The 21,128-nt window shown below is 39.0% G+C and overlaps 3 protein-coding genes across 3 annotated transcripts in view; 1 reads left to right on the forward strand and 2 right to left on the reverse strand.

Moving 5' to 3' along the window:
• paqr7b (progestin and adipoQ receptor family member VII, b) overlaps positions 1 to 3,852 on the reverse strand; it is an 11,284-nt gene extending 7,432 nt beyond the window's left edge. The window contains exon 1 of the mRNA XM_008432336.2: positions 3,684 to 3,852. The gene's annotated coding sequence lies outside the window, so the exon portion shown is untranslated. The remainder of the gene's footprint in view (positions 1 to 3,683) is intronic.
• A 2,425-nt stretch (positions 3,853 to 6,277) lies between these two features.
• stmn1b (stathmin 1b) lies at positions 6,278 to 9,129 on the reverse strand. The gene is made up of 5 exons (XM_008432334.2): positions 9,034 to 9,129; positions 7,664 to 7,706; positions 7,224 to 7,396; positions 6,934 to 7,125; positions 6,278 to 6,832 (listed from the first exon to the last, which is right to left on the reverse strand). The coding sequence occupies exons 2-5, from the start codon at positions 7,677 to 7,679 to the stop codon at positions 6,773 to 6,775; spliced, it is 441 nt and encodes a 146-aa protein (XP_008430556.1). The 5' UTR covers positions 7,680 to 7,706; positions 9,034 to 9,129; the 3' UTR covers positions 6,278 to 6,772.
• Positions 9,130 to 11,768: 2,639 nt separating this feature from the next.
• serinc2l (serine incorporator 2, like) lies at positions 11,769 to 19,360 on the forward strand. Its single transcript, XM_008432333.2, has 10 exons — positions 11,769 to 11,893; positions 12,634 to 12,795; positions 13,274 to 13,461; positions 13,563 to 13,642; positions 13,751 to 13,888; positions 14,786 to 14,955; positions 15,199 to 15,289; positions 16,042 to 16,198; positions 17,183 to 17,392; positions 17,751 to 19,360. The coding sequence occupies exons 1-10, from the start codon at positions 11,855 to 11,857 to the stop codon at positions 17,887 to 17,889; spliced, it is 1,374 nt and encodes a 457-aa protein (XP_008430555.1). The 5' UTR covers positions 11,769 to 11,854; the 3' UTR covers positions 17,890 to 19,360.
• Positions 19,361 to 21,128: the final 1,768 nt, after the last annotated feature.

A 21,128-nucleotide genomic window follows, 5' to 3' on the forward strand; every position in this document is an offset into this window, starting at 1 on the left:
TTTTATATAGATACATTGTTTTGTTTTATTTATTTTTATCTACTTTTACTTGTTACATTTTATTTGTTTCTGTCACAGTTTTTTATTATTGTACGGTGTCCTTGAGTGCCAGAAAGGCGCCTTTGAAATAAAATGTATTATTATTATTATAATACTTCTTGTCTAGGTGAAATCTTTCTCGTAAGGCACTGTGTGGTATGCTCTTCTTGTCCAGGCTATTATTATTGGCTGTTGGTGAGTGCTTTTACTTGATGCCCTGCATCAATGTCATTTTGAAGTAGGAGAGGAGCCAGCTTTTGAGTTATTGGTCAGTTGTGTTGACATAGTCGGGTACAAAAGACAGCACATCAGGCTAGCTGGCAACATTAAGTTGCACAAGCATTGAAGAAGTTTTCTGTCCTTTTAACCGTTTGTGTGGTAAAATGTTGATACCTGACAAAAAAAAAGAGTAGAGTAGCAGACAAAAGGAAGTTTTTCACTGTGAAAAACTAACTGCTAACTAACTGCTAGCTGCTACAAAAGTTAGCATCTGCTTCAGATCTTTAAATTGATCTGTAAAGCCCTTTACAGCCAAAGTAAAGGGCTTTAAAACTTCTAAATTATGTATGCACTATAACTGCGCACATCTAGCTAACAAATCAAACGTATTTAGGCTTTTCAAATCTGAACTTGAAGAGAGATTTTATAAATATTCCATAATTTTTTTCAGGTTTTATAACATTGGAACCAGTTAGAAACTACAATATCCACACTTTTTAAACGTGAACTCAATTATTTTTGCACTGATTTTAGATTCCTTGAAACACAATTTTTTTTTTATCCATTAGAACAATGTTAATGTCACAAAGTTTATAAAGTAAATTAAAATATTCAGAGGCATCTTTCTCTTTAATAGACTGATGAATTCGTTTTTTTGTGAAAATGCATTGTATTACTGTCTTTTTTGTTTAAGAAACAAAAGAAAGGTAACCAATTAGACCTTCTTGTCTCTTGTCACCAAGCAAAGTTCATCTACACAGGCTGTATTTTAACTAAAACTGCAAAAAAATCCCAAAGCACAAGACATCTTTAATGTTCAATAAATGGTTTTGAAACAGATTTAGAACCTAAAACATCATTTTTGCTGTCATTTTACTACCGAACCTGTCATGTTGCCCTTATTTACATGCAGGTGTTGCATTAGTGTTGAACGCTGCTCTTCCTTTTGGTCATGTGCATTTTCCAATCCATAAATTTTCCCTTACATCCATAAATACTGGGTGTGTTTGCATAAGATTTGTTTTTATAGAAGCCATCGGTGTAGAAACGACAGCAGGTTGACTGCATGATTGTTCTCAGTTTACCACAGACCGACTGCGAGCTGACCTGAGTAAAGATAAGAAAGTTGCTTGTGGTTGAACTATAAAAAGTTTGTAGTTACACATGTTTGCTCTGTGTCACTATACTGGCTCTTGAGTAATCTCTTTTTGATCAGAAAACAAAACTTTTTTATTTTATTTGCATATTTTGAAGCTAGGCTGCACAGTGGTGCAGTTGGTAGAGCTGTTGCCTTGCAGCAAGAAGGTTCTGGGTTCGATTCCCKGCCCGGTCTTTCTGCATGGAGTTTGCATGTTCTCCCTGTGCATGCGTGGGTTTTCTCCAGGTACTCCGGTTTCCTCCCACAGTCCAAAAACATGACTCTTAGGTTAATTGGCCTCTCCAAATTGCCCCTAGGTTTTAGTGTGTGTGCATGGTTGTGTGTCCTGTGTGTCTCTGTGTTGCCCTGTGACAGAGTGGCGACCTGTCCAGGGTGAACCCTGCCTCTCGCCTGGAACGTTAGCTGGAGATAGGCACCAGCACCTCCCGAACAAACAAACTTCTGTGTTGTTATTGGCCTGATCTTAATATTCTAATCTTCTATGATATCAAACGTGGCATTTCAAAAGCACCATTTGGAAATACATTAATAATTATTTCAAACTTCTTCATACTTATGTAAGATGATTGTTGTCAGACAGGTTTGACACAAAACCTGCATGTCCTGTGATCTGCCATGCCACATAGATAAGCAGGGCTCTTATCAGAAATTAACTTAAACGTCTGTTTCTTTCTAGTAGAGGGCTGTAGTCAATCCACACCTTTAAGTTTTACTTCTTGTGTCAGAGTTTGGAATTCACCGATATTGAGTCATGTACAACTTTAGAGCGGCATCCACATTTACATGCCTTATTGCAATGCAATTTACTTAATATTGGTATTTAAGGATTTGTTTCCCTGCATCACAATATGACATTTCCCTTTGAACTTCTTCAAAGCAGCATAAAATGAAAGAACGTGCTCGTCTCCGTAAGTCAAGAAATAGGGATTTGCCTAAATTTGCATATATCGTCAGAGCAACAATTACAACGTTTAAAATCAACCACATTTTAGAAACTACGCTAGACGAGCACCCTTATTTATCTTTCCACCGCACACAAGACGGTAAAGGAGGTAAAACAAATCTTCAAATCTCAATGCTAAGAAAGATGCAGTAACCGCTTCGACGTCCATTTCCAGTTTAGATAATCATCAGCTCCTGTATTAATACTTGTCCGATGTAATTACAAGTGTTTACAAGCTTTTCCCTGCTTCTCATAGTCTGTTGTTGTTTTCTATGCACAAAAATGCACATCCCCTTCTCAGTTGAAAGTTAATTTTGATCTGTGAGTGGTATTTTTAGAAACAGTACAGTGTTATTAGTTTTTTATTATGATGAAAATTTGACCTACTTTCTTGTAATTTATGTTAGTTTGAATATGAATACTTCAATTTACCTTTAACTTGCTGCTGGCACACCTGAGTGTCCCTAATGTGGAACAACAAAGGATATTTGCTCATTCGTGTTATTCATTAAAAGTCCACAATACATAAACACACACGCACACATTCAAATATAGATATAGAAATATGCTGCCTTCATGCAAATAAGAAAGCATATACATAGACTCTTAGTGTTCCTATTTGATGCTTAGCATTTTTTTTTCACCACTAAATATCTTTATCCTATACTATCTGTATATTAGAAACACATGTAATCAGTGCCATGATCCCTGGATCATATATGAGCTCCTGTACGTTCCTTCCCTGCGCTGTGGGGAGGGCAGGGAGCTGAGGCAGATCAGACACTGTGGGATGAACATGTGCTGAGGATGAGGAGGAGAGGCGTGAGAGATGAATGGAGGATTACGTAACATAGCTCCATCCCAGGTCCACGCCCTTCGGCGTCCAGTGAGCCCTGACATCCTTTCAAATATTTATAGACGAAGACGAAAAACAAAGTCGACTGATGAAAATAACACGGGTTTGTGTGGCTCTGAGTGCGAATTAAAACCGGGCCTAAATGGGCCTGTTGCTGGTGGGAACTGTGTTAAGGCTCATATGCACCTGATCGGCGGGGCGGTTTTCTAATTTAGAGAAATTGAAAATAAACCCGCAACTGGATCTAAAATGAACCTTCCGCTTGCTGTTATCTCCGATCGCATGAAACCTTCACTGGGCTTAATAAAAGCCAAGATATCCGCTGAAAGGCGGAAAAAAAAAAAAAAAAAAAAACCTGCCCGGGTTCTGCCTTCGAGGCGCTTCTCTTACGGCGTGCCATCTATATTACAGCAGCGCGATGCCTTTCATTTTCACACATCAGCTGAGCGCGTACAGAAAGCACCTACCTGTCCGGGGCAGAGTCAGTACGAGGTGTCAGATATACCCGTCGATGAAACAATTAGAGCCGTGCAGAGCATGGATTTCATTATTTGATGGGCCGGACTGGCAGGAGATAACCGTCACTACAGCAGCAGCGGCTGCAGCTCGGCTGCTGAGGAGGAAACCAACGCGCTCTGACGGATAGCTTCTCTGACCAATCAGCATGTACGCTGCTGCTCTTTCTGGCATTAGAAATCACCATGTCAACCAATCACGCCTTCCGTTTGGCTGTGCGGGACAACGCACTGATAACACAAATTCTTCCACTGACACACAGCATTTCTGTCACATAATGGGTGCCGGGAGGACTGAGCTGTCAGTGTATGTATCTTAATCAGCTGATCTGTTTACTGTTTGTCGTTTAGTCTTTCACATTTGAAGACATTTGTAGATAGTATATGCATCTTAACAGTCATCTATAAATATAAAATTAGATTCTTGTTCCTTACCGCTCTATATGTGTAGATTATGGTTTTCTTATACTGGCATCACCATTAAGGTTTTTACATAACCCCTGAACTTTACACATGCCATTGTTCCTGTTTCCACGTGCGGACGTCTCACCTGCTGCCACTGCCATTGGTCTTTTTTTCACTGTTGCTTGGAAACCAACACCCACAAAAACAAAGGTTAAATGGACACCACTTTTACTAATTCAAATCAACTCATTCAGCTCTCTCTCTCTTTTGATAATACATGCTTAAAGTCACCGTGAGCATTGGTTCCAGGTGTGGAGATGCTTCGAAAAGGCGTACAGTCACTTCAGATCCCAGTGAATATCATTAAGTAAGCAAAACAAGCAATTTCTCTCCCTGGTTGCTGTGGTGAAATCACTTTTATGGTCTGTGATCTTCCTTGTTTTGCATTGAGTAACAACGCTTCCTTTGTTGCTGTCCCTCTCGCTGACAAATCCCTATTGTTTCTGGATTTAAATAATCCTCCACAGTGTATATTTTTTACACACTTGGTGTCCAGTGTGAACAGTGAACACATGTTCTTTCTGGTGCCTGTCCACCGGATGATCTAACTTTGGGGAATGTGGGCTGCAACCAAGTTTTGTCACTTCATGAGGCGTTGCTCTGGTTTGATGATGACGGTTTCTTTGAACACATTGCAGTGTGAAGGTTGGTGAAGTAACACAGCAAAACTAACCCACTTCTGCAAACACACCGTGTGAACACATATACTGTCAAACTCTCAAACGATTGTGTGAAATTAAATACGGTCTGAAGCAGCAGGATTTTGCATTTTTCGTTTTTAAGTATGAATTTGTGTTGATGTCATAAGAGGCACAGAAGTCGAGCTGATCAGTTGGCAATAGTAAACATCGTAGCGGGCAAGCAACAGTGACGCAGATTTTGAAGTTCTATTTTCGCTTCATCTCTGCAGAGCTGTCGCCATGTGGTCTAAGAAAACAAGAGCTTGAAGAGAGAAATTGATTTGAAATATCGGAACATTTAAAAAAAAAAATTTTGTCAGGAGTAGAAATAAATGTGCAAGATGTTGTAGAACTGAACACATTGCACATGAGAAGGCTGACAAGAAGAAAAAAGTCAAATTGCTGAAGATGTGCCCTGCGAAGAACTGGCGACCTGTCCAGGGTGACCCCACCTCTCGCCCGGAACGTTAGCTGGAGATAGATACCAGCAACCCTCCCGACCCCACTGAGGGATAAGGGTGTCAAGAAAATGGATGGATGGATGCTGAAGATGTAAATGAACTGAAACAGCTTTTATCAAATGGAGCAAAATTATGCAACAGATGGAATCTCATGGAACCAATCCAATTTGGGGTACAGGCGTGTCTCTGGCTGCAAGTCTGTGCTAAAACCTAACAGACGTAAACAAACCTATAAAACTCAGGCTAGACCCCTCCTTACCTTCCCAACACTGCAGATCGTGCCATTCAGGTTTTACCTCATAATACATTTAGTAATACAGTAATACATGGTGTAAACACCTTTGTTTCACTAAGATCATAGAACTTTTTCAGGGGAGACACATTCAGGTAACCACACAGTTCAGTAAACACACTGCGACTGACAACCTAATAATCTGCCAGAAGTACTTAAACAGTTACCCTGGAGTTTAGCTTAGTTTGACTGAAGTTTGCTTCAGCCGTCAGGTGCTGTAATCCCACCACTTTATTTTCTTAGTTTGCTTTGTCCAACTTTAATAAATTCTCAGTACGTCCGGTCAATTTTTTATAAAGTGGTGGAAATCTGTGCGAAAGTAAAAATTCATGATCATGATAGGGTGCAACTCACAAGTAATTGCAAAAAAACGGAACTGTTTACATATAACTCTGTTTGGAATATCGATGTATGTTAAAATCTTGTTTACGAACATTCTTATGAAATATAGCTTTTTTTTATTGATGTAAATGTGCTTTTACACACATATTAAGTCTATCAAGTCAAAATTAAGCGTGAAAGAAGGACAAAATTATTTGGTTCTAATTATTTTTAAAATACAACAAAATAATTCCTTACAAAAAGTTTTTCTCTCCCTGCTTTGGAGACAAATTAATTTAACTTTAATAACGTATGACGGCCACAGGGTGTCAGTATTATCAAAGTCTTTATTAACAGTTAAGTAACAGTTTTCAGCTTTCATGAAGATGTTACACCATAGTCTGCTGTTCCAAGAAAGGTAGAAAATACAAAAATACAATTTCATCCAAAATTTGTGAGGTCAAAGACAACAACAGTCCTGCACAAACCAAAATACTGGAATTGAATCTGGTTAGTTGAACCCTGGTATCGTACAGTCAGTTCAGATATACAGCATTATCAACAGTCTGGAAGAGTCTGTTAAGTTTTTTTGTTTGTTTTTTTGACATTGGTAAATATAAAACTAACTTATTACAAGCCATTGCTTTTATAAAAAAAAATACAGTATAGTCAGCTGCCAAACAGAACTCCAGGAAAAAAGAAAAGTCAGACAACATATAAAACTAACCAGAGAAGTCTAAAGCATAATTACAACCAGCATCATTCAGATCTTAGGAGGTTGTCAGACAGTTAGCTTATATCTCTCCTAAGAGCAGAAACAGGTTAGTTCTCGGTTTCTTTTATGGCCTCCTTGTTCTTCCTCACCTCCTGAAGCTTCTTGTCCTGTTAAAACATTTCAAAACAACAACAACAACCACGTTAGTTTGTAAGTTTCACACGGAATTACAGATGAGAAGAAGGCAGATGCAGGGTCAGGGTCTGACCTTCTCCTTGAATTTCTCGTTGAGAGCTGCCATCCGGGCGGAGCGGTTCTCTTTGTTCGCCTCCATCTTCTGGGTGAGTTTCTCCTGCGCCTGCTTGCTGAAGTTGCAGCTTTCCTCGATGGCCTTCTGGATGACCTCCTTCTCGTGCTCTCGTTTCTCAGCCAATTGTTTCAGAACTTCGGCTTCATGGCTCTAACAGGAAGACAAGAGAAGTCCCTTCCTCATAAGTCAACACAGTGTAATAGCCAAGTTTATTTGATGTACCATTAGCCGTTTGTGCTTTACGATACCCTGCGTCTTCCCTCTGCAGCTTCCAATTTCTTCTTAATTTCATCAAGAGACATTTCCCTTTTCCTGTTGGGCGACAGCGGGAACTCCACTTTGGCATCAGGGGTCGAGGGCCTCAGGATGACCTCAAACGCCTGACCCGACGCGCGCTTGTTCAGCTCCTTCACTTGAATGTCTGTAAAGACAGGAATCTCATTAAATACTCGATTGTAGTCAAATTATAACCCATCTTTTTCAATCGCAAACTTCAAATTTTGTTTTACTTTCTAAAATGACGTATTATCGAAACTTTTTTTTTCAGTCAAACTGTATGAACTAATTTGCTTCGTTTTACAAATTCAGATCTGACATCCAAACCGAAGGAAACAGAAATGTTTTAGAAAATGGTGGTCTTGAAAAAAAAATGCCACTAACAAGTGCATTCCAGTCCGATTACACTTACCATCACAATTTGCCATTTTACGGTAAGATTGTCTTTTAATCTCCTGCAGAAGACAAAAAACAAAACAAAACTGAAAGTTAAAATCTTACAATTCATTTGGAGCTAAGCATTTGGGACGATACACATTTCACTTAAAATAAAGCTACATCTTAATCAGAAAGCTCTTATCTTACTGCAAGGCATGCAAGCCTTTCTAACTTTGGACTCATATCTGCAACTGTTCTGAGCTCAGTGCAGCACTTGTAATGCCTAGGTTACTTTTAGTAGTACTCAGAAGAATTATTGGTGTTATTTATTTATTACATAAGTTATTTTGTCATTTAGTTATGAAATCCAAAATTACATTTGGGAATATTACAATCCACTGATTTTATTTTAAATGTTATACTAAGTGACCAGGCTAACTGGTGACAGTGAGACCCTTAATCACCATCAGCTTAGAATACATAGGTGATCACAAGCAAATCATCAGACAACTAAAGTACTAATGTTATTAATAATTTGTAGCGGGGAACTTTGTAGGTGAGTGATGATGAAATATCCAACTAAAATAAATAACATACGTCTATTGGGACAAATACTTTGGAGATGCAAGTTTGAAAAGTTGCATGCACATTCCTTACATATACACACATATTGGGACAGACTACTAAAATGTGTTTATGCATATTGTGTCACACCTTACAGTCGCTGCATAACATTAAACACCAGTCAAAACATGCTCTCTACCTCTTTAACACCACAGCCTGTAGCTAAATGTTTGCATGTAGTTGCCCCGCAGAGAAAGCCAGGTTAAAAGCTGAGTCCCCACAGCTGGAGGGCTGCACACTCATTTGTACTAAAATGGCGGGGAGGGGCAACACAACTGCTGCACTAGTCTTTGTTGTGTTTACTTAAAAAAGAAAGGGGAAAAAAAACTGGAGGTAGCATTTGCAATACCTATAATATATAGATTTGAGACTGAAAATTGGATCATTCATAAGGCAAGAAAAAAAATCAATTATTTGAACAAAATAATGTAATTAATTACATGTGTAAAACATATTTCGAGCTTACATAACAGAGTAACAAAAACAACGTTTTTGTCAATTACCTCATTTGCCTACTGTATGTGGTTAGATATTAACGATCAATTACATAAAAAAAATATTTTAAGCAATTTTCAAAGTACTTTTTGTCATATCCTGAAAGGCTGCTGGTGAAGAACGGCCATAACAGTTATTACTTAGTACCAAAAAGTGACTTCAACGACTCTGTTCAAAGCCCTAAACACCGAATAAACAGTCAACAACGACCTTTATCGCAGCCAAAGCTTTCCTGGGCGCTCATAGACTCAGAGAAAACAACTCAATGAGAGCAATTGTTCTCACCGTCAAGTGCAGCTCGGCTTGAAGAGCGGACCTTTTGCTACCTTTGTGCCTCTATTCAAACCGCCAACATCTGCACCTTCGCGCACAAACCTTCTGTGTTGTCAACGTCAGAATAGATAGGGGTGTCTCATTGGTCCAAATTAGCCAATCACCGCGGCTGTTGCAAAGGCGAGCGCGCCAGCAGGAAGGCGAAGAAGGCCAGGCAAGCAGGCAGGGATCCTGAAGAGAGAGAAAAAAATGGCTAAAATATTTTTCTAAAAGTTTAACACAACCCTCCAACATTCAATAGTAAATAGAGAAGTCAGTTATACTGGTTTATGTTTACACGTGCACAGCAGCAGCTAGTCACATAATTGTAAAATAAATGATGCCCTTTATCAAAGTAAGGTATATCTTAGACTGTGGGCCAAAGTGAATTAATTGTAATATAAGTAACAAAATAGAAATATATTCCATGATATTAAAAAAATATATTATAATTTGCTGATATAAGTGTATATAAGGACTGCACAGTTGCACAATCAATAGTGTTGTGGTTTTGCAGCAAGAAGAGTCCTGAGTTCAAATTGCAGCCCGGGAATCTTTATGCATGAATTTCACACACTGATGTGTGTGTTGTTTTCAGGTACTCCAGCTTCCTCCTGCAGTCCAAACATTCTGGCTAAATTGCCTTAGTTCTGAGTGAGTGCAAACATGGTTGTTTGTCTTGCGTGTTTCTGTTTCACTGTGATGGACTTGCAACCTGTCTAGTTTATATTTTGCCTCTTAACTCCTGGAGGTGTGCACCAGCCCCCTCATGACAATGAACACATAAGTGGGCATAGATAATAGTCGTATGGAATAATGTGTCACATTGTGTGGCGTAATTCTGTCTGGATGTTTTACCACCCCCCATCTTAACAGGGTTATAAATATTCTGGTTTCCTGTGGAACATGGGATCCAGACTCTTTCAGCCAAGAACAGATGTATTTATTGGAAAATCTACCTGACCACATCCTTAATTCTCAGCAAAGTTTTATTATTTTCTGTCTTGATAGAAGAAAAAAAAAATCAAAATCTAATAAAAAGTCGCAATTCCTAATCCCAACAACAAACCTTAAGAGGCTAAAAAAAAAAGAAACTTTTTGCACTATATATGCAGTTCGTTACAGCAAAGGGGGAAAAAACAGGAATATCCCTGCAATAGGTGATCAAAGTACAGGAGTGCATGAGAGGCAAGCTGGAAACTTGAATGCCGCATTCCACAAACTACAAGCAATGTCAGCTGCAGCCAGCCAAGTGTATCTGCCACTGTCAAAGGGAAGAGGTGATTACAGAGGACTTGCAGTCAAGAGTGCAAATGCACAGGCAATGATACTGGGTGGTTGTGCACAACAACCGTTGCCATTGTTTGTACACTGTATTTTGCAATGACAGTTCGGATTCACTTCCACCTCAGGCTGGTAGTGAATTTGCATATTCTTTGTGTTCATGTTTTTCTCCCTGTTGGCCCTTTGAGGGACTGACAAGGTGTACCCCTCCTCTTCCCTATTAACAAGGCTCCGTCTCCGTCTTCCAACTCTAAACTGGACAAAGAGGGTACCCTCTGAAACTCTCCAAAAAACATCTAGAGAATAACCAAAGCCTGTCACCTCAATTGTTATAATTCTCAGGGGGGTTGTGCCAGCACCTGACAGACTTGTCTTTGTTAGCACCATTGAGCAACAGACTCTGAGCTCCTGGGACGTTTAGAGGAAAGGACAGATGGCCGGTTTCAGACTTGCTGTGTTCACACTATGTCTGAACACAGCAAGTGTTCAGACATAGTGACACTGAAAGTGCTCTTCTTAGTCTTACTTCAGCCGAAAAAGACATGCACATCAGCTGTAAATATAGTACAGAGCCCTATATGCTTACTGCAATATTTGCTGGTTTATTTTGTGTCCAGTCACAAATGTCAAGTTAAAAAATTCCAAATGTTTACACATTTAAACAGCCTCGTGAAAACGTGTTTATTTTTAACTCTTTGGTGCAAAACACTGATTGAAAATTGATTTATTCACTGCATGTCTGTGTCTGTGCAAGGTTGAGATGGAACTGCACATGAAAATGGCCCATTAAACCATTAAGACCACCAACACAATAGAGACACAATCAAAACGTATTATCCCGTGGTAATAACTCAGAAATAGTCCAAATCGTTTGGATGTATTTTTTATTTCTTTCCTTCTTACAGAAAGTTTCTGTTTATATTACCGGGTTGTGGTGCACTTTTATTCAAAACAAAAAAACATAAAATTTCACATATTTCACAACAAGCTATTAAGATACATGGAAAAGCCTCACGAAATTTTTAAATTTGGAAGTACTGTGCCCATCTTTTAGCAACACTTGTTAAAGATGCTTTGGATCTACAAAAATTTACAGAGCCCTCTTGTTCACTGAAAAAAAAAAATTTGCAAACCAATCAGACCAATTAAAAATATTTTTAATACAGAAATGTGGGCCGTGTGAGAATCATGTTTAACATACTTAAGCATGTTTTGTTTTATTTTATTTTATATTATTGAGCAGATGAAATAAACATTTGCAAGAAATGTATTTATAAATAAAAAAAAATAAACAAATACATTTTGCGGCCTTGCAGTACTTTTATCTTGACGATTTTGGCCCTTATGGCGAAAACCTTGGACCCTATAATGTTGGACATTTGACTTGTAACCCGTTAGCACTTTTATTTTGAAAAACAGCAAGTCACTTCCGGTTAGTTTGTGGTTTTGTCCAGGCAATTCAGAGGAAGAAGGCACAACCCGAAACATTTCGACTCTTTAACGTGAGGAAATGGGGGCCTGTATGGCTTTGTGCTCCTTGGCCAGCTGTGTGAGTATCTGTTTATGATAAAGCGTTATCTCACATTTTAAACAACAGCTTTTTGTACAAGTTTTTTCAAAATGGATTTGCGCTAACATGACCTACCTACCTGAAAGCTAAGGCTAACATTAATCTTCCACATATAATAATTAATTAGTACGTTAAATCCGTATGTTAGCCATACTTTACTGCTCCGAAACATTCAGGCAGATTTTGCTTGAGATGCTACTCGTCTGTGTGACTGAATAAGGGTCCGACTTGAGCGAAAACAGTTCAACATGTTTACCTGCACGTACACGTAACCTGACATTTAATGTTACAGTGTAACGCGGCCAGCTGTATGCTAATTTATTTCTCTTAAATGAACAGCAACAAGTGGCCTTAGCTTAGCCAATTTTTAATAAGTTGGATAAGTGGATAGTTGAAATTGTGAAAGCCTTATTCGAACAGGATTAAGTATGTGACAAAAAGCCAAGAAGCTAGTGCTGTCGAGTTTCGTTGGCCTAAATTTACAGAAATATTCGCTGTGTTTTATTACGTCGGTGTGAGTTTGCACTTGCGATGTACTGGTAAATGACGATCTTGTTTAATTATTTACTAGGTCCATATTTCCAATAGAACACAACAGGTTTATGATATCTTCTTGACCTTGACCTGCATTAAGGCAGTTGCTGTTAAGGGATTGTATTCATTTTTTAATTATTATTTAAACCCTGTTGGTGTTTTACCTTGTCTCCATTTATCTGCAGGCCTCATGTCTGTGTGGCTCGGCACCATGTCTTGTGTGTGGCTGCTGTCCATCCTCCAATAACTCCACAGTGACACGGCTGGTTTTTTCTTTCTTCCTGCTTCTGGGAACTATGGTGTCCGTCATCATGATCCTACCTGGAATGGAAACACAACTCCGCAAAGTGAGCTCCCACAGCCAACATGTTGTAATGAGAAGAAAAAGAGTACACACTTTGGGGATTACACACTTTCATAAAATGCATCATGTGTCAAATCGTACAAATCTACAGCTCATGCTGTATAGATAATAGACAGTGGATTTTGTTTTGGGATATCAGTAAAGGAGTCTTTATGCATATGTGTTGCACAGTTATCTGTTCCTTAGTGTTAGTCTGTCATATAAGACTAACACTAAGTCTTATATGACTTAGTGTTATAAGTCATATAAGTGACTTAGTGTTATATATGTTATATATGGTAAAAAATCATTCAAGTTTGTGGCTGTCAAGTTAAAAAAATGTCAAGGGGTATGAATACTTTTGCACTTTCAGGTGTTGTATTTGTGTTGACGTTCCTAAATTTAAAGATCTGTGTACTGAGAGAGGCAGTTTGTGCATCCATGAGAGATTTTACTTCATGCGTTTAATTTTCCTTCTGCAGATCCCAGGATTTTGCCAAGGAGGAGCGACCATACTCGGTATCGAAAACCAGGTCAAATGTGACGTTATTGTGGGGTACAAGTCTGTGTATCGCATGTGCTTTGCCATGGCCTGCTTCTTCTTCCTGTTCTCGGCCATAATGATTCGCGTCCGGAACAGCAGAGACCCGAGAGCAGTGATTCAAAATGGGTGAGAGCCCTGTTGGCTTTTTACTGGACACATCCGGTCACAGCTGCAGTACTTTTTGTCGTCCTCATCGTGCAGTTGTAAATCACATTTTTCTTCTCCAGATTCTGGTTCTTCAAATTTCTGATACTAGTTGGGATCACAGTGGGAGCGTTTTTTATCCCGGATGGAGCATTTAATTCTGGTGAGGACTAATTTCTATATTTCCCGTTGATCATATTTCCGAACACGTATGTTAAGGTTTAAAACCTGAATGGTAAACTTACGAGTCGTTTTCCTTTGTCTTTCACAGTGTGGTTTTACTTTGGATTAGTAGGATCCTTCATCTTCATTTTGATCCAGCTCATTCTCCTGATTGACTTCGCTCACTCGTGGAATAAGATCTGGGCTGAAAATGCGGAGGAAACCCAGAACAAATGCTGGTTTGCAGGTGAAGTTTTTGGAAAACAAAGAAACAACAACAAAAAACAAAGTTTAAAGTTGTTACAGTCAACTCTACACCTTGTATTAAAGTTGTGAAACATAAATATTTTTAAACAAAAACTGGGGCTAAAATCTAAATTTCCAGTATGCTATGCAATGTTAAAGTTATAGAAATCAGCAGTGGAGGATGTATGTGAACATGCTGTAACATTCAACCACATTAATCGATAATACAAAAGGTGACCTCTAACCTGTGGAGGTGAGGAGACGCAAGAAAAGCTGACAGTCATACCAGGTTCTCGGGGGTCCCTTATTAGTAATTATTGGTGCATATAAAAGGTATTTACCTCATTCTGACCACAAGGTTCCTGCAGGAGTCATACCAAATGTCTAAAACATCTAAGCACAAAAGATGAACATTCTAATGTGCGTACAAAAGTTGCAGTAGGAAGGTTCAATGTCTCTGTTGTGGTTTCTGACATGTAGACTGTGCAAACAATGATTGAAACAAATATTGACTAAGACTAACCCAACAAGAAGAGTTGTTAGAAAGACTGAAAGCTTCTCGCATTATAAATAAATATGATAATTTCAATTGTATCTTCAGCTACGCAGCCTGATTTCTGTGTGTGTGTTTTTTTAATTACCCACAAGGTCTTAAAAAAAAATGCCATGATAAATATTTCTCAACTTTTTCCAAATAAAATCAAACATTGATCTTGTAGATTTTAGCTGCGTAGAATGTATGTCTCACATGTGGAAAAGATTTAGAGTTGATTTATCAGTCTAATTTTATATATTTATTTACTTCACTAAAGTGGTGTGTAGACTGTTGAGAGCTGCAGCGTCTATACACTCCCAAATTAGACTTGTTTGTGCCTCACCTTGTTTCTCTTCATTTCAGGTCTCTTGTCCTTCACCGTCCTCCACTACGCGCTGGCTTTCTCTGCTGTGGTGCTTTTCTACATTTACTACACGCAGCCAGACGACTGCACTGAGCACAAAGTCTTCATCAGCCTCAACCTCATCTTCTGCCTCATCATTTCTGTTGTGTCCATCTTACCAAAGATACAGGTGAAGTTTTTCATTGAGTGTTGGATTGTGGGAGAGATCTGTTTAACCGTCCATCTTGTGTTTTTAGATGCTTTGTTTTCAGGAAACTCGTGTTTCCAGTTTGGCCAGTAGATTTTTATTTTCTCCAAAATAACCAACTCTTTCCATAAAGACCTTCATATCAAAGCAGTGAATTGCTAATGCTAACCACTTTGCATACTTTGGCCACTTTTAATGTTTGTGTTTTTGTCCTGTTTATTACAGGAAGCTCAGCCGCACTCTGGTCTCCTCCAGGCGTCCCTCATTTCTCTTTACACCATGTATGTCACTTGGTCAGCCATGACCAACAATCCAAGTGAGTGCTAACCAAAATCTCAATCCCTCCTCTTTCTTTTTTAATAAGTCATGTTAACAATCATTGTTTCCTACATGTGCTTGTTAACGTGCCGCAGCTTTTCAATTACGATGGTGAGTTCTAAATGTAGCATAATGCCTGACCACTAAACAGTTGTAGCTAATTTTAGTGTTTTTTTTGTGCGTGATCTGTAGTTTGTCAGTGGAAAAACAAGAATGGAAAGTCTTGTGATGAACTTAGATTTCTGCATTCTTTCCAGACCTGTTGCAGGATTTCCCACTGAAAATATTATTAATAATAATAATAATAATAATGATAATAATCAAACTTTAGTTTTAGTTAAAAAATGTCTGTGGAGTAAAGTGGCGTGGCAAATTAATAGAAGAGTATAATAGTATCAGCATATCATCTATTGTCCATCAGTGAGGAAAGTCAGAAGTACCAAAGTGACAGGCAAGTTGAAGGATGTAAATTTGCTCATAAGTAAAACTATAAAGCAAAGTGAGAAAAGAGATTGTTCAGAGAATGTAAAATAAAATTACTGCAGGTGTTAAAAATACCATGCTCAGATTTAGAAAAATGATTTGGAAAAATGTGCAGGAAATTAGGATAATTTAGAAAAACGTGGATGTATTTGTGCATCAGACAGTCCATATCATGCACCACAGCTTTACTTTGAGTTCTTTGAAAGTTTTTGGGAGCTTTTATGAAGTGGTGGATTTCTAACCGCTGCATACGTTTATATTCTCTAGATCGGAAATGTAACCCGAGCTTGTTGAGTCTCGTCTCGCACGCCAACACCACCGCCACCCAACCAACTGCCAGCCCAGGCTCAGGACACGTGCAGTGGTGGGATGCTCAGGGCATCGTTGGTTTGGTCATCTTCCTCTTCTGTACTCTCTACGCCAGGTAGACATGACTGGACCACCTCATTTTAATTTGTTTGCCATGATCAAATTTCACTGGGAGTCTGAAGGCCATAAATGCAAACAAAATACTACGACGCTCATTACAGCGCTGCTCCAACATTAACTTAAAGCTTCTTTAAAGTAACATACACATTTTTGTAAAGTTACTTTCTTTAAACGTGAAAACGTCTGTATAACGGACATCTTGCTAGCAATCCTCCTTCATCAGGGAAGGATGCTCAATGGATCAGTATGCAGTTTGCAACTTCAAGCCACATTGTTTTGTCTGATGGCCACAAGAGGGCAGTATAGATTAGTGTCCAATCTGCTTTAAAGCAAGGCTGCTTTAATTTAGCGGAAGTGAAACTTGCATGCAGTGATGCTTGTTGGGTCATAAACCTTACAACAGATCTGATATGTCATAATTGTTCAAGTGATTTGTGATGAAAGGACTAAGGTACTTCACCTTGCATTGTTGGACATTTTAAGCACAGTATTGTGAAGTGGAAGGGCATTTGGACAAGGTTTTCAACATGTTTTTCTTAGCATGTAGTTATATTGAGCCCAGTTTGCAGTGACACCACAGAAACAAACTCCAGTCTGTGCATTGTCTCCCTTGGTGCAATTTAAGTTCACAGATCAGATGGATCTGATCTGTGAAGAACTCAGAGGTTTTATACAGAAGATTGATGGATAATCAGTATCATGAAGACCAAGGAATTCATCAGTCAGGTCAGGAATTAAGGGGCTGATAAAGTGGGTCCATCACAAAATAATCCCATTAAAATACACTGGAGTTGGGCAAATATTAATATGTTCGAGGTGTATAGATACTTTATACACGTTATACCATATTACTCAGCTTTAGATGGCAGCCAGCCTCAAATTGATCATTTAATGATCAGATGGTTTATATGCCTTTCTTTAAAAAAAACAAACAAACATGTTTTACTTTACTGGTTTTATCCTCTTTTGCGCCCCTCAGTATCCGCTCATCCAGCAACGCTCAAGTGAACAAGCTGATGCAGACAGAGGAGGGTACAGGGTCCGGTGGCAAGGGAGTCGTGGGGGAGGACGGCGTGCGCAGGGCTGTCGACAACGAGGAGGAGAACGTCACTTATAGCTACTCCTTTTTCCACTTCCACCTCTGCCTGGCCTCGCTCTACATCATGATGACGCTGACCAACTGGTACCAGTAAGTGTCGTTAGGAGATGAAAGCAGGTGGTCGAATGCGATGCAGTCAAGTGAAGCAAAGATGTGAAAATGTCGCAGTTAGCTATCGTTTTTGTATATTCTGCTGGATGGATTGAAATTTTAAACCACAATGAAACCTAAATATTTTGAACCCATTCGGTTTAGCCTTAAGTTTTTCTCCATTCTGTGTAGAACCACCAGATGGCGCCTTACATCAACAGAAATGTCACATTGAATATTTTTATTCATTTAAAAAGACTTTTACCCACCCCTGGACATTTTCCTCAAAAAAAGTCCAGATACACGTGTAACATTCTGAGTTATTAACTTGTGCGTCTTCTTGTGTGTGCCCTGTCAGACCAGACACCACCACACAAGCCATGCAGAGCACGATGCCAGCTGTGTGGGTGAAGATGTGCTCTAGCTGGCTGGGCCTCGGGCTCTACCTCTGGACCCTCATCGCCCCTCTTATCTTCCCTGACAGGGATTTCAACTAAGCACTCGATGTCCTTGACTTATTTGTCCTTCCTGCTTTTTCCTTGCACACTAGACAGTTTGAAGGATGCTACAAAAGGATCTAAAAAGGGTGAAATGAAGACTTTGAAATATCAGTTTTGGTGGCACATTGTGTGTCACCTGTTTTTGTGTTGTCTGAACGGTTCTGTTCAAAATAATCATTACAGAATTATGAAAGTTTACGCTGATTTACAGCTTGTTCAATGATGTCTTTGGCTTTTTCTTAATGTGATGGGCAACCCTTTGTTCTTTTGCGTTTATATTCTAATGTAGAATTTTAGACTGCACTCTTGTAAACACTCAGCAACAAGGCACTTTCAGTACCTCAGAAATGTCACTCATAGATTCTCTATTAATAGCCTTTCCGATCAGACACCTGATTGGCCAGGTCTGGAAAACCCCCGATTATCTGTACTGCCTGACTGCAGAGGATGAAATAAGGGGAGCCCTGCTCAGGAGCCCCACAGCGAGGCGAGTGTGAGCATTAGATAAGACTAATAAGCCACGCCCTGCAGATCATAACAGGGCTTCCCTGATGCTGCTCAGCTGTATGCATAGCCACGTCACTACATCTTAAGCTGCCGACCGAGCGCCGGTCTAATCTTAGCTCTTACTCGTCTGCTCTAATTTGAGACTGTTTATTCCCGGTGCTAAGGTTTTCCTCCCCGTCTGACAGCGTTCAGGCTCTGTCAGCCACGGGCAACAATCTTTTACCTTTTTTATTGCAGTCTGTTGCAGTTGGAAAACTTTTATTGATCCTCAGCTAATCAGCACCATGCAGTGGGCAGAAAAAAATGGTCCCAGCAGCTGCAACATTAACTCAACACGACTTGTTTTTTTTTTTTTGTTGTATACCAGTATGTATAAATGCCATATGTTTGCCAAGAGACATGAGCAGAAACATAGGAGTTTTAAATGTACAAACAGAAGTAATGCATTTCAGAAGTGATTGAATTGCTGTTAAATTGTATTGACTTTCATAGTGATTGGACGATTGTAATGCTGGTACAATAATTATGCATTATGTAGTTACCTCATTTATATGGAAAAGAGAATATTATCAGTATATTTTGCACATGTCAAAAGCATTTTTTGTTCAGTCCCTAGCATTTTATTCTTTTTAAAAATATTTTTCAAAAAATGTCTTCATAAACATATGAAATGTGTATTGTGAAATGAGTGATCTGTTTTTTTTTCTTCTGCAGTTGTACATTTCATCCCCTTTAAGAATGTTATTTTGGGTAATTTTCCGTTTCCAGTTCAGTTTTATAAAACTATCAAGTGCCTCTTTGTAGTCCCTGTATATCAGAAGGAAGATGTGCTAATATGCCTTACCTGAACATTGTGGTGAGCCATTGCATGTCCTCCGGCACTGGTCTGTCTGTCATGTGATTTTAAACTTGTATGTAATGCATTGAAAATCACATCTAATAAAGGTACAGGTTTCTTTCAGTGAGGATAAAGTGTGTTTCTTGTTCCTTGTCTGATGAATCTCATAAAGACCCAATTACTTCGATTAATATAGGAATGTTACATCATGTTCTGTTCTCTGAGAGACAGTACTAAGGTCATTTGAATACACACAAAGCATTTTGCTCCTTTTTAGATTTTTTAAAGCAGCTTTAACATTGTTCTCCCACCAGAAAAGGATGACTAGGTTTTATTCAGATTTTCTGGATCTGATTTGTCTCTCACAGAGAAGGTTTGACTAAATGTGCATGATTTCTAGTTACAAGTTCTTAACTGAGTTTTGTTCCTTTCTTTGCTACCAAGTGACCTGTCCACCTTCCGCTGCTTCTGAGTCAGAGCCTCGGGTTGTAGAGCGTGCGAGGCGATTCCTTCATACTTACGTGGGAGACAGAACCTGTTGGTTTTGGCTGCTCTTGCCTAAGCCATGCCACATCCACTGGACTTGCACCCTCACGCTGCTCCACCTCTCTCTCAGCTTATCCATTACATTCCTGATTTTTATCTGTTGTGTCACAGCTTAGTTGTGACCAAAACCTGATTTTATCTTTAATCCTAAGAGGCGATGAACGCTTTGCAGAAGATTACACAAAAGTGTGTTCTTGCAGTTGATTAAGAAACAATTACAGTTCAACGACAGAAAGGGACACTTCTTCTAAAATACTGGCTGTATTTCAGTGCAAACACCTGTGCCGGTTGGCCAAGTTTGTGACATACTTAAGTTGTGGTCGTGGTCACACAAAGTCTTTCCAAAGGGCCACAAATAGCCTGCATGCCGCACTTTGGGCAACCATGACCGCTGTAGCACTTTGCCTGGAACTGCCCCTCAAAATCGAACCCAAACACTCAGTGTATTTGTTTTTTTGTTGTTTTTTTACTTTGCTTTCATAAGAAGTGCTAAAAATATCCAGCAGTTATTTGTTGTGTTGCTGCAGAACAAACATTTGTGGGGATCTGTGGAGCTCCGAGGTCACAAGTGGTTTAATTTGCACCAAACTAGACTGAAAAAGTCCCCCGAATGTTAATGTAACATGAAGATGTTTATAATGCAAAGTAAATTTAATTGATTTTTTTTTTCCGAATTCCTTAAAAATGCATCCAGATGATAATATCTTTTTGTAGAAAACATGATTCTGACAGAGCAACGATTCAGGATCTCTTTCTCTTGACACATAAATATCAGTTTTTATTTCTTCTAAAAATGCAGAATGATTGAAGTCCCACTTTTTCCACGTTTAGAAGCGCATTAAAAAAAATCAGCATGTTTATTTATAAATTCGAGTTGAATAAAAATCAAATGAAATGGTTAGACATGTGAATTTATATAATAGTCCTGTAATCTTTTTATTTCCTGTTGAAATCTACACCACTTTGTACAAGAAAAACAGCAGCATATTTGTCTGCTACAGTCGCTCTCTTACAGCTTACAATCCATACATATTTGTTTTTGCTTACATTTCTAATGTAAGCTAAAAAAAAAAAAAAAACCTACAAGAAAAAATAGAACCGCGAGACAAATATCCGATATTTAACTTAAATGTGCATTGCGAGACGAAGACAAAAAAAAAATGGGGCAAACTACATGGTTGTGTCATGATGAAATATGGTGGTGAAACATGTCGTCGTGCTTGTGAACTCAGATGCCCTTCTCGGACTCAGCAACGTGCCGCACAGCATGGCGATACATTCACCCACCAGGCTCGCGTTGAAAAGGGGCCTGCTGAGTCTTGTGCGGCCACCGTCTCTGCTCCCA

This window comes from Poecilia reticulata, linkage group LG16 (genome assembly GCF_000633615.1).
Source record: "Poecilia reticulata strain Guanapo linkage group LG16, Guppy_female_1.0+MT, whole genome shotgun sequence".
In the NCBI taxonomy this organism is placed as follows: domain Eukaryota; kingdom Metazoa; phylum Chordata; class Actinopteri; order Cyprinodontiformes; family Poeciliidae; genus Poecilia; species Poecilia reticulata.

Coding starts and splice junctions, on each gene's coding strand:
- stmn1b (XM_008432334.2), bottom strand. Junction 7,126..7,223: donor CTGCAGAGGGAAGACGCAGG/GTATCGTAAAGC, acceptor TCTTCCTGTTAG/AGCCATGAAGCCGAAGTTCT. Junction 6,833..6,933: donor ACGAGAAATTCAAGGAGAAG/GTCAGACCCTGA, acceptor ATGTTTTAACAG/GACAAGAAGCTTCAGGAGGT.
- serinc2l (XM_008432333.2), top strand. CDS start 11,855: ATGGGGGCCTGTATGGCTTTGTGCTCCTTGGCCAGCTGT. Junction 11,894..12,633: donor TGTGCTCCTTGGCCAGCTGT/GTGAGTATCTGT, acceptor ATTTATCTGCAG/GCCTCATGTCTGTGTGGCTC. Junction 15,290..16,041: donor AGCCATGACCAACAATCCAA/GTGAGTGCTAAC, acceptor TATATTCTCTAG/ATCGGAAATGTAACCCGAGC.